Source organism: Trachymyrmex septentrionalis, unplaced genomic scaffold (assembly GCF_001594115.1).
Source record: "Trachymyrmex septentrionalis isolate Tsep2-gDNA-1 unplaced genomic scaffold, Tsep1.0 scaffold6, whole genome shotgun sequence".
Taxonomy (NCBI): Eukaryota; Metazoa; Arthropoda; class Insecta; order Hymenoptera; family Formicidae; genus Trachymyrmex; species Trachymyrmex septentrionalis.
Genome location: NW_017305778.1, coordinates 3,099,751 through 3,114,075, shown reverse-complemented (window position 1 = coordinate 3,114,075; position 14,325 = coordinate 3,099,751). Strand labels below are relative to the sequence as shown.

Genomic DNA, 14,325 nt, shown 5'->3' with positions numbered 1-14,325 from the left:
TGGTAGTTTTCGTTTTACGTTATATATTAATGCTGCAAATTATATTTTCTGTATAAACGATGATAACGATGGTAGCTGATCTTTAGAATAGATGGATCTTACGAGAGTTAAAAATTGTTTATTAAGTGGTACAAGCTCAGACGATGAGAAAATGAAGCTAATTAAATAGAATTTAATTACTCTATGTTATTTATGCAAATTGTTTATTCTTAAGTATTTTCAGGTGCATTATTAATTAGAGAAAATTTATATTTAATTCTGTATACTGTTTATATATACAGACAAGTGTATATTATTTATTGATCTTACATTTTAAATAAATTTTTATATTTCGATAATTCTTAATATATGTATTTAAAATTTATTGAAGCTAAATCTAATAGAAGCTATTACGCGTTTAATGAGAAATTAGCATTATGGATGTTTATTGTTCAGTGATAGGTATCGTATTGTCAGAAACCAAGAAACCGCGAAATAAGTCCTATTCAGAGAAACTCGGTACCTTTAATCTGAAAATCTGTTGTGCGACGTCAGTAAGCGACAGCAGGGGCCATTATTTTCCAATTTTACGCCGTTTCGACGTGCAAAATAGCATCTTACAGTGTTGACAAGTAGGACAACGTTGTTGCGGAGAAAAATGGCTGCCCCGGGAAAAGATGCGACAACAAAAAGATCGCGCCGTGTGGTACCGCGAGAAGTATCTGAAAATTCTCGCCCGGAAGTTTTATCAAGTTTTCGACCTGCTGGAAGTGGGGTCGCGGACGAGGTGGGACTGGGTGAGAGCGGCGATGTGATCGAGGTTGAAAAGGGTCGCCACGAGAATGCAGCTCTTTCATTGCAACTCTAGCCTCGAACGCATCGTTGCGACCTCCATACCTTCGTTACACTGCACTGTGAGTAACGCGATAAATTATTGTCGTCCACCTTCTGCACGAAATCTCCTATCACTAAGGGGTCTCGGGATACGTCTCGGGTCACGTCTCGGGATATCTCTGCAATAATTTCGCGAGGTCTCAAGATATTACATGTCATTGTAAATAGCTTTTGCATCTGAGATAAGAGAGACGAATGAAAGTCGAATACCAAGAGTCCGAGATGTTAAATTTATCTTAAAATTTAAATATCACGATGATACGCTTCTCTCATTACACTTCACATCACAAATGCCTAATCTTCATGCCAAATATGCCATTTGTGTCATGAAAGGAACGCCAAGTTCTTAACATTAAATTTCCATAATATATCTCTCTCCATGATATATTTCTCTTGATTTACATATTAACGCTTTATTAATATCTAGGTATCTATCTAATATCTAATCTCTCTTTGCTTTTGATTTCTAGTACTTTAATTACCATGATTGGTGCTATTTGTGACTGAGGAGACAGCAAGAACTGAAGCAAGAACTCAAGACGTTCCGATTTGTGTTTACTTTAATTTTGTTTGATTAGTATATCTTAATTAATTACAAATTGTACCTATTGCGTTATAGACATTTTAGTTACATTTATTTTTGAAACCACTAATATTACTATTTTACTTGATTTCAATTTGAGCTACGTAGTTACCTATGTTTTTACAAAATCAATATTACAGAACTGCAAGGTTCTTAAGCTTACCTATAATCAATCAAATCAAGTGTCTTCAACACTCTCGCAATTGCTATACCTCTGAAACATTGCCAAAATACGGCTCATTATCCAAGCATTACTAGATTCAGCTGCACGATATTAAAGACTCATTAAGCGGCATATGGCTACCAAGGGGACAGCTCGAGAGAGTGTCGAGATTGAGAAAAAGAGAGAGAGAGAGAGAGAGAGAGAGAGAGAGAAAGGAAAGAGACAGACAGAGAGAGAGAGAGAGAAGGAAAAAGGAGACTAAACGGTGCGAAAATGACAAACGCGAAAGTCGAAAGCTTTATCAGGACTTTCGTAGCGCGTACGCATATCAAAGTCTTGGAGCTCGTGAGCTCTAAAATTAAACGGAAATTACTTTAAACTAATAGGTCAGTATCGAACTACCATCGTGACGTAAAGCCGAAATTACGTGCTTGATTTTCCAGTTTCGTCTATTTAGCCGTTCCGCTTGCAGGGAAATATCTTCAAATCATTTCGAGAGTCGGGAGAAATTCAGTCACGAGCTTGTTCCAGTGTAGTACGATCGCACCTCTAATGTAAGTTATTTCATCAACAGCTGTGCTATTTGGTTAAGAGAATTTTAAAGAACACTATTTCGAGGTAAATGCAAAAAAACAAGTGAGAAAAGTTCGCCTTTCGATATTTCCGTGAGTGGTATGCTCAATACGTTTGGCACACATTACTCTAAAAGATATACTTGAAAAATTTACAAGTAAAAAGATCTGCACGCGAAGAGTGGGTATTGTGAGGAACATTGTATGACAGCGGTCTACATTTGAACTAGGTCGCGGGCGTTCCAGGCGGAATTGAACTCTTCGTCTCGATGCATTACTTCCGGCTTGCCGTGAAGTTTTAAGCCGTGTATACGATTTGTCGATACGTCATCGGAGGCTATACTTTTTAACGCGCGGTTGATCTTTCAAACGAAATATTCGCCGCTGCATTTTAAAGATTAATACGTTCGAAAGTTTTATGTAACAGCTCGCTTGATGCAATTTATTAAATTTAATATGGCAATTTTTAATGCACCTAAATATTTCAAATATTTGCATATCGCTTATTTGCTAAAATAACGACAAATTTAAAAAACAAAGTTTTCCAGAAAATGAATTTAATGATTTGAATCGTTAAAATTTCGTAATATTAATTTTGTAATATTAATTTTTACATATATTGAGTGAGTGCAAAAATTCGTGTCTGATTTATTATTCAAAGTTCAAACAGCTGCAATTTTGTTAAAAAAAACAAAATTTAAATTTTAAAAAAGGGTTTTAAAACTTAAAATCTCTATTTTTGAATGGTTGCTATGTTTTTTGAATTTGTATAAGTTTTATAATTTTTACACATAGAAAACTACGGGTTAAACAAAACGGGAAATTTTTTCTTCACTTTGTAGACTTATCATATGTCAAGAAAGATTTGCAAAAATTTTTAATTTCTAACGTAAAAGCTTAAATTTTTCCCTATAAAATTGTTTTTAAAACATGTCCATATGATTTTTTATTACTGAGTTGTTACGAATTAAATAAAAAGAATATTTTGACTTTGATTGCTCGTAATTCCATCAAAACCATCACAATTGAAAAAAAAAACAGATTTTTAAATTTTCAGATAAAGTAAGATTTAGATTTTATTTTATTTTTAACAAAAATAGCAGCTGTTTGAATTTTAAATAATAAATTGGGCACGAATTTTTGCACTATTCAATATAATTTTGAATACAGTCGAACCTGCGTAAAAGTCATATCTTAACCTCTCATATAGTAATCGAAATGCGCATAAACATTTATTCACTTTTATGGAGGTCAATCGGTCCCGACAAGTTACTTTTATAGAGATTTGACTGTATGTTTTTTTTCTAACAACTCTAATATTAAAGGAATAAAAATATGTTCTTTGGAGTGATTTTTTTTTTTATATTTCCGTGCTTTTTCTATAAGTAACTTTAAAATGACAATTATTGTATGTCGTAACAAATGAATGACAATATATATGCATTGTAAGTTTCAGCAACATGGCTCTAACTGGTTATATATATATATATAGGATGATATTATCTTTTTATATTTATTTTTTATATTAATAAAAATATTGTGAGATGAAATTAGTCGATTATTATTAGATACGCTGTGGGGCTATACAAATGCATGTCCTTACGTCATCGGGAACCGACGGCGTCATCGACAGGATTACAATAGCAAACACGTACGATGATAGAATGCATATATGACCGCGATCGAACCTGTTATTCTACGTGAGCCAACAAAGTGTCACGAAAATAGATGTCGATATATGAATATCGAGGGCTCGGCAAACTCATGATTATGGAAAACCTTCGGGAGCGCTGGGCCTTTCGTACCTGCCAAATAGTCAGGTTAAATTTATACTCGCCGTAGATGAGCTCATCTAAATGCTTCTCTAAAAGCCATGGCATATTCGCTCTTTGTGTACGGAAAATGACTGCGTGTCTAACTCGTAAATAAAAAGACTAAAAAGACATTCAATTGTGCTCGCAAACGATCGTATTCCTCTCTTTTTGCATTCACTTCACTTTCATGATCTTCGATTCAATTCGAGACCGATCCATTGTTTCGCGTTGTACCATTTGCATCGGCGACATGGTACATTTGTAAACAAAGCTCGATTTCGCGATTTATTTATTTCTTCTATTAACAAAATAGTATTCTCTGAGACTTTTTCTGTTTCTTTTGAAGTCGCTTGAAGAGAAGGAAAAGAAGAATATCTTGCTTTCTTAGATAAACGAGAGTCGTGCAAATGAACGAGTGTTTGTTTGGTGGGCGGAAGTGAACGTGATTTATTTGATGCTCGAAAACAAGCAATGGAAATGCAGAGAAGTATCTTCTTTTAAGTAAATTCCATACGTCAGTAATAAAGTCTAAATTTCTCCCGCTTTAACTGTTTACATTCACGAGTAACGAGATAACCGATGTATCGCTAAATTATGAGGTAACTTTCGGGTTCGCGATGATAATAAGTCATGTCGTCGACTGTCCGATAGCCAGCTGTCGGATTGTAGCTATGTTATGGCGATGATGTTCTAATTTCACCGAACAGTGGCCCGATTTCCCTCGTCGACAATGACGATGACATTCGTGAATTCCACTGCAGGATTAACGGCTGTCACCGAGACTGTCACAGATCCGACGTCAGTGCAGGACGGTCCAATCGTTCATCTTCTTCAGGAAGAGATCGAAGGATTCGCGGTTGAATTCTGCTGGTTGAAACTTTGCAAGTCGTAAAACGCAAATAGCTTCAAGGGATGAGCAGACGCGGTGGCGTTCATTTAAAATCAAACTTGCGCGGTAACGCGGCCATGTCGGAAGGCAAAAGTGTTTGTCCGCTCTGGGAAAACATCGTAAAAGGTAAGAAAGCAGAATCTGCGTTTAATCCAGTTTCGTTGGAAGTGTTATATTGCCTCTTTTCCTTCCTGTTTTTCCTGCGACAACATCGATACTAACGAATAGTTGTAAAGTTGACGTTCTTGAAAATAAGACCAGTACAAAGCGTCACGAACATAAAGAAATTATAAGAATTATCAAGAATGCCTTCAAGAAGACAGCTGCTTCTTCCCTTTTGTCTTTGTTCTCGTTGCATTTAGAGATCCGACAAGATAGTATTAACAAACGTCTCTCAAACGGTATTAACATTTATAAAAGGAAACAGCATTTTATCCAGCCGCCCACATTGTGTACTAAGAGTTTAATAAACGTGAATACAATACAAGCCGATATTCATTATTCGTTGAGTTGAGAATATTTCTTCAGTAATCTCCCGCAATATAATTTCAATAAATTTTCGGTTTTATCAATTTTAAAATATTTTCAAATTTCCGACTGAAAATGTTATTTCACAGTAATTGAAATTCTAACGAAGCACAGTAATTGCAAAATCGTTAAAATCATTATCAAACGGAAAGATATGAATACTAGGAGGATGCATGAACCATGAGAAATCACGATACGCACGATATGCAACGGCAATGAGTCAGATTATGCAGCTGCCTACTGGTCGGACCTGATAAGAGTGATGTATAGCATGATAGACACGTTAACGTGAATCGCTATAAATTATAATTTCATGATTTCCGCAATTAATTCTCGACGAAGGAATCGTGAACATCGAGATATCAAATCGTGCGCGTGGAATAGGTGGACAGTCGAAACTTCGGCCCAAAGTCAAAGACTTGTTACAGCCGTCATCTTACAAACTGGTGTCATCGACGGGGTTTCTGTTTTTTTTTATTTTTTGGTCTCATTTTGCATCGACCTTCGATGCATCATGTGTATACCTTCTCTTCAGAATTAACAACGTCGAACGCGCGACACAAAGGAAACGGGTCGCGGCAATTCGGTCAAATGTATTTTCCTCGACCTATTTTTTCGAAGCTTCGTGTTTTCGACTTCGAGATACGTGAATATCCACGTGGATGTTTTGATTGCTTGCAACCACGAGCGATCCGAAAAGACAAAGTTTCCAAAGGCGTATAATAGTAAACACCGCGAGTAAAACCTCAGCCCGAGCCTCACCCCACATTTTGACATTTTATCAGATACAAACGTATCCCAGTTTTACTACGGATCTATATATGTATCACTTTTCTGGGATTCGAAAAAGCTATACTCAAGCGAGCGTATATTCGAGATCTATCGACGATTGTGTGACAGAAAGATCCAAGCGTCGAAGATGAAAAATAATTATATCGATATATTCAATTCCCTCCGAAGAAAGAAAGAAAGTACGAGTACAAATTATGTACTATCCAAATACAAAACCCAGGGGAAATAAACAATCGTGTTGGCGGGAGTCTCCCAGGACGGCGATTATATGCGGCGGCGAGGATTAGGATCAGATTTACTCGGACCCTTTTGTGTAATCCCTCAAGGCTCGAAGTAATAAAGCGACGGTTGTGCACCTTGTATACCTTACGACGCCATATCGTTTTACTACTTCCAATAAATAGAGAACTCTAGAACACGAGTGACACTACATTCGGATTACCAGCTTCCAGGAACGGGAGATTCGCATGAGAGACTCTATATTCATCGCTTTATTAAATGTATCCGTAGAAAAACGGACCTCCATTACGTGATTGCCTCTATGAGAGCCTCGATTCATCCGGACCGTGATTAACCTGTTTGTCTATTCTACGCGATCAGCTACATTTGTCTCTCTTTGCTTATATAATCTCAAAATCAATTTAAAATTAATTAAAAAAGCTTTAATCTTAGAACGCTATTAATATGTAAATTTTACGTGCAAGAAAATATTAATCATAATTAATGTAACACATGATTTCCGTACGTTTCATATTTTTATAGACAAAATATTTATAATCTGGACTTTTATAAACACAAATGAACTAATTATTAATTCGAAAAGAAAGAAAGAAGAAATAAATTATTAAACGTAAAATTTACGTATCAATAGCAATATTGTATTATTCAACATCGATAGCAGCTAGGTTAACTAATTAGATAATTATGCTACTGAAATCTTTAACCTTAACTGATTCTTTTTGTTGCGATAATAATCTTAACGTTATACGTTGGAATTTAGCATGGAAATTTCAGTCCGCGATATTGCTTCTTCGTCAAAAGTTCTGTGCAAACATAGTCTAATCTATTCTGACTTTTATCCCCTTCTTTATCAAACGCGAAGAAATTTGTACAACGCAGCATTTTGTACGATCTCAGAAGATCCGACTTTCCTCGCGCTGCACTCCAACAGCGTAATTATGTTGACCTTCGAGATAAATCATCGTTGGATCTTACATGCCGCAAGCAGATGTAATACCTACTTGCGAAAAGTCAGTTTATCAGCAAGATTACACTATTACAGCGGAATTGGACCGCTAGATACCGGATATGTATATATATATATAGTATATAGCACAGAATGTCCTTCCCGAAATCCCAATTTCATTAGGGGAAGGGGGCTATAATCCGTGCGCAAAACGCCCATCGATATGCATGTAACTGTGTGCGCATAATCGTTTGGTATGAGATAGATCGACGAGGGTAAAACGCGAGAATACATGTCCGAATATGTCTGTGTCGAGGAGTTCATAAGCCTATTTTAAAATAATTCTTGAATTACTGCAACAGCTCAAAAAATATACAATTATTAAGCATTTAATTCCAAATATTATTACGAACATAAATTGTAATCTTTTTATCACGTCAATTACGATTGACAAACAGCTCCGCCGATTTTTCACGATTATTGAGTCGAAAAAAAATATCGTAGTCGATATAAGTAGGTAGGTAGTTGGCTAAAAATTTCTTACTTACGTATGTAATAACTATATTTATTTATATGATATTCTATCTTCTGCGATTCCACTGACAAATAATTTACTTGGCCATAATCCGACTTGCATTGTCCATCCACGGTGTATTACTTTAGGAGACAATCAAAAATTATATTAGTTTCACGATTTCCGACCGTATGTTGATTTCATTAAAGCACAAATATTTAATAAAAAAAAATGTTACTCGTTATTGAAAAAGCAGATATATCGATAAGTGACAATCATTTTTTTAGATTCGCTTTGTTAACGAAGCAATGCCATTTATTCTTGTTAAAGTGTGTAGCAAGAAATTATGTAACGCTGTGAGGCTCCGCTTTAATTTAAAATTATCCAGCGGACAGAAATGTCCAACAAAATTGTATATTTATTAGAAACGGAAACATGTTTTGCTTGTGATTTTAATTAAAACAAGTTCCCATTATTAATTAGAAGCAAAAGAAGAGAGAAGAAGAGAATGCTCTTCTCAGCTGAATTGGAGGCAACTGAATTTATTCGCAAGTTCTTATAAAATTATAATGTTTTTGTTATTTTCGTAATAATAAAAATGGTCCTTGAGTCATTATTAATTTCTCGATTGCGCGAGCGTATTGCACCCACATAAAAATGCATAGGTATTAGGTTGTTCGGAAAGTAATTTCGTTTTTTTTTTATGAAAATGAGAGATGATTTTCCGACCTAGGCGTTTCAAATGATCATGAACGGTCGAATTCGATAAATTTAATCTCCCAGCGATCTCACAAGTTATGTTATTCGCCAGTTTGCATCAATTAATGCCTTTATTGTGTCTTCATCAGCTTCAACTGGCCTTCCAGAACGTGGTGCATCTTCAACATCAAAATTGCCGGATCGAAATTTTGCAAACCAGTTTTGCCACTGGCGTTCTGTCAATACATCTTCTCCATACACATCGGATAATTTTTTTCTTGCTGAACAGCATTTTTACCTTTTCGTAAAAAAGTAAAATATGCCGAAAATGCTGCTTTTTACGTTCCATATTTGATAGGGCACCAGCCAAAAACTACTGCGTAGAATCAATCGAACTTTTTTCACAAGCAAGCCTTGCTATATCAGCTGTCAAAATATATAATGATTACGCGGCTTAAGTGTGAAGTTGGCTGTGAAAAAATACAATAAGTCCTCTGTGTTGGGAAAAAAACGAAATTACTTTCCGAACAACCTAATAGTTTTATTAAACGGCAAGTAATTATTAAATGTGTCATGTCAAACATTACATTTCCGATAAACGAAGTGTAACGTGCGATACATAAAATCGCTTTAATTATACAATTGCCAACACTTAATTATGTAATCTTGACGGCTCTGCGAAGTGGCGACTACGATTAGTTGCTATTAAAATAATGCACAATAATTTTTTCTAATAATATCGAGTTTCTAAATATCGAGTGGTTGATATTTTAACAATTAAATATAAATTGAAAGCTCAAAACGTTATTCTCAAAAATATTTTTATTGTAACTGCTTATCATTCTACGAAACTGTTGATACCGATTAGAAAATATCGAACATTTTTAGCAAGATATTAATGATGTGTCAGCAATCCAAAAATAAAAACTAATTCTTTGTGATGTCCTACTGCGGATATCTAAATACATCACACATACTCGTACATCGTGAACAACATGCAGTTTCGAACGGACTTTTGGGCATCCCTCATAAACGCAACTATCACGCCCTAACACATTTTCAAAATCACTAATCAAACCGCGCATTATTTTGATGTAACGTAAATTCGCGTAGATCCTCATCAATATTGATTTCCGTAGAATATTTCACTTCTTTGAAAAAGAGGTGATTTAACTCTGACGCAACACTCACCGATGCAGATGACGAGCGCCACGGCGAGAATCGGCGGGAAAGCCTTCGAAGACGAAAGCATGCTGCGGCCGGGATCTCAGCGAGAGTTGGAGGAACAAGAATAAACACCCACGGCAGAGATGAAGAGATTACTCGATCACTCTGAAATGTCCCACGCGGGGCCGAAAGTCGGACCGACGGTACCAACAGGAAGGGGCGGGACCGGAAGACGGTGGCCCGCACGGAAAACGGAGAACGAAAGGAAAAAGGCACTACGAGCTCGGAGTGATCACGCTCGTTAATCACTGATAACCCCGCGGATACGTCGTCCACACCCTCTATTAACACCAAGGATCGATCTCGATCCTCTATTGGATATGGATTTCGGACGCGAACAATTTTCCTTCTTCTTCTTCCAAAATATCCCTTAATAATATTGCCTTCGCGAAACGATTGGCGCGGCACATCCGCGCTTATCTTTCTTCTGCTTCTTGGCCCCCCCTCTCTATACCCCCGCGCGATTAATCGAACAGAGAACGTTCGCGGGTGGTACCCCGATTCGGTGGGCGAGGCAATCGGGGGGCAGGAGGGTGGCTTTTTACAGGGAGGCACCGTATACGTCTGTTGCGGCGCCAACGTCGGACTGACTTTCTCTACGTTACGGCCGCTCTGCAGCAGTGGCGGCGCGCCGCGCCGTTCCGCGCCGGACCGCGTCGTCGCGCGGGTACATCCCGCGTCACGTGTGCGTCCGTGGGCGTGCTCCGGATGCAGCGGGCCGCCGAGATGCCGAAGGAACTGGGGAACGCGCTGCTCGCGGGCCCCCCTGATGAAAATAAGAATCAAAGCGTAAATCGGATGTAATGGAAGAGTAACAGAAGCGTCGTTCGAACGAAACTTCTAGAAGGCGCGAAAATGGGAACAACGAAATGTAAAAGAAGCATTTACGCCTCTTTTACATTTTGATGTTTCAATTTTCGCTTCCTACGAGTTTCGTTTACGCTTCTATTACTCTCCTATTACATTCGACTTACGCTCTGATTTTTATTTTTACCAGGAGGCCGCTGGCAAAGTGAAGCGACCTTTACATGTACAATTTTATCCGTTGGTTTTGTCAAAAGACATTCAAGAAATTTAATTGTAATTCTATACATGTAAACAAATACGCGTTTCAAAGATAAGGGCGGGAGCATAGAGTCTTGCGTAACGCATAATCTATAATGCATAAGAAAATGAACCAATCCTTTATTTCCTTTCTTTTCGTGTAGCAAAAGATTCTGATCGGTTGATTTTCTTATGCTTTACGCATTATGTATTATACAAAGATCTGCGCTCCGGTTTAATGGGCCTTCTTCAATAAGTCATTACGTAATCTTTAAATCTTAAGTCATAAGAAAATGACCAATTAGAGCCGATTAGCCTTCTCATACTTGAGCGTGATTGATCGATTTCTTATGATTTAAGACTTAAAAGATAATGGGTTATTGTAGAAAACCTGTATAAGAGTTTTTATATTATATATATAAAAACACGAACAATAAGAACGCATATTTATGCACTCAAATAAAAGAACAGAGAGATTAGGAACTGTGTGTAAGAGTATAGAATTTTCTAAATTTGAAAAAATTCCATTCGCCAAGCAATAATAGTAAAACACAGGTTTTTACTTTTACACCACAGATTAGATCTCGCTCTTGAATGAGTGATCAAATAAAATGCGCGCATAACAATGTAAAGATAACAACTTTTTGGAGCAACTTGCATTCTTTACAATGATTTTATCTTTGCTCAAATCTACACTCTAGCACGAACGTAAGAGTATGTGATCTCTTGTCGTTTTTGAATGACGTTCTAAACTCACAGAATGATACTCAAGTCGGGAAATTAGCCCGACGTGTAGCACGATCCATTCTTATTATATTTGCAGAAACTTACGACGAAGAGAAACATAATGCCGTCTTCTTAATTTATCAACACTACTTGACCCTTGAAATATTTGGATTAATGTCGACTCTAGTGCGAATTAGGATGAATTATTCTCCTCGTAGCAATAATTTGTTACAACAATTTAGAACTGTTAAAACTATTAAAATCTTAATTTGCAATAATTTATAGTGTTGAAAGAATAAAGTGATTAATCAAATTGATTTATTTTTTCAGTAATTAGAGAGTAAACGTAATTTTTCCGAAAAAATCCGGTGTATGTTAATTTAAAAAAAAACGTATAAAAAATTATTAAATAATAATGCTTTGAACTTTATGATCAAGCTTTAGTTTAAGAAACTAAACGCTTATTTCAAGTTAACTTCAAATTTATACCATAACTTAATTGTTCTTTTATATTCTTTTATATTTTAAAATAAATAGAAAAGTTAAATGAGAAAAATGATATAACATAAAAGGTATAAAAGAAAATAGTATAAAATCCCTTTTTTTAAAACTCGACTTCTACTTCAATTTTGAAAATAACTATCTCAGAGTTTTAGTGAAATAAATGGTTTATAGATATTAGAGCTATCAAAACGTGAAAAACAAAAAAATTATAAGCCAGCTCAGAGAACATGTAATAAAAAAAATATTTGTATACGAATAAAATAATAGAAATTGAACATTGCATCAATATTCTGTCGTGATTTATCGAGATAGATAGTTATACTGCTCACTATTATTTCTTTCTGAACAGAAATTATCCGTTTCAATGAAATAATTCGTTACTTTTTATCGCGGAAATAATAAAGTTCATAGCATAATTAGAAAATTTATTTATTAAAAAAATAACAAAATAACAAAAATTTCTTAACTAAGAAAAACGCTTCTTAAGAAAAAAAACACTCAATATCCATTTCGTCCTTGCAGAAGTCTCGTTTGAGAAATTTTTGCTCGAGCAAAATTATATGACGTCATTGTACATATTATAGCACGAAATAAGGAAGATCGACAAGGAAAAACCAGGAAATGACTTTCTGGGTAAATTATATTCTTCTGTGAGAAGATATATTTCCTTGTCCTTCAAGTTGTAAACGCATTTGTGTTCCTCATCATGCACTGTAGTGCGAATACCGGTTTACATATCGAGCAACATTATTGCAGTATGTATTCGCGTCCGTAGTTATTGGGGAGTGTATACAATGTGTGCGCGTGCATATAATGCGGCAGCAACATAGTGCCATGTGGCATCAATCATGGGATTTCCTGCAGGTGAAAGGCCAGTCAGTTCCCTCTGCGTGAATTCGCACCTCGCATCTCTCTCTCTCTCTCTCTCTCTCTCTCATTCCTCCCTTGTCTCTTGTTTTCTAGATTTGGTTATCAAAATTCTCTATCAAAATTCGGCAGGCTTTGAGTCTTGAAAAAAAAAAAACGGAAATAGAAAATGGCAAGTATAACGGAAATAACAAGAAAGAGAGATTGAATTTTTATTCAGATATAGTATATTTGTGGGAAAAATAAAAAATTTTTGTATAAGAAAATTATCTATGGAAAGTTTATAAAAATAAAATATTATGTCTAAATAAAAAGTTAATCTATTGAATAATAGTTATTAAATTTAGAAAAAGATGATAATTTTTTATGCTGTCAAAATATATTTAAACAATAGATATATATAATTTTTATTACATTAATAGCATTTATTTATATATACGAACAATACAACGTGGACAAAGAGCGAACATGCGTATCACCTCTGCATTGAATATAACGTTACTTCGATTGCACGCATAGAACGTATAACATTCCATTGTAAAAAATATAATATTAAAAAATACAGTAGTGGCATTAATATTGCTTTAATGAGTGTTCAAAAGTTTTTCAAATTTTGGAATTCTATAAGCGATTTAGCTTACCTTATGTTTAATACTTGGAACATTAGAACGGCTATAAAAGGATCCCTCAGTCACAATATTCTAAAAAATATGGATTCAACGTCATACATTAATATAAATACTGATATGGTATTAAGATCATGTTGGTGTTAAATTATTTAAATCCATACTCATATTTTATCATTTTTTAGAGTGTGGTAATTAAAGGAAAACTATACCATTTTTTCTTTGTTAGTTTCAGCATTAGAAAAGCTAAATTACTCGTAAAATTCTACTTAAATCTACATCATATTGGTGTTTATGTCAACATCAACACTAGGATTATATAAACACCGACATAGTATAAAAACTATACCATTTTTTAAATCCATCTATGCTTTTTAAAGTATGATTAATATTAAACTATATAGTGGACAATGGATAACGATGTACTGCATATCCGTAGGTAAAATGTGAAATAAATGATGAACAAAGATATATGATTACGAGCTAAAAAATATAAAAGAAGTGGCTTTTATTTTTAAGCAAGTTATTAATTTAATACAAAAATGCAACGACTGCAATTTTATACTTTGATTGTTAATGTAGGAAATATTAAAATCTTTAAACAAAATTCAATAAATTATTTTTGCAATTCTTAAACATGTATATTAAATATTACAAGAAATAATGACACGTCTTCTTTAAAGCACAAAACGTCAGAAGCTCCCTCCGACTGTTCTGC

General features: G+C 35.1%; 1 protein-coding gene across 1 annotated transcript in view; it reads right to left on the bottom strand.

Moving 5' to 3' along the window:
• Positions 1-10,542, bottom strand: part of LOC108752229 (lymphocyte antigen 6D) — an 88,196-nt gene extending 77,654 nt beyond the window's left edge. The window contains exon 1 of the mRNA XM_018492911.1: positions 9,805-10,542. Coding sequence (XP_018348413.1) covers positions 9,805-9,865 — 61 coding nt within the window. The 5' untranslated portion in view covers positions 9,866-10,542. The remainder of the gene's footprint in view (positions 1-9,804) is intronic.
• Positions 10,543-14,325: the final 3,783 nt, after the last annotated feature.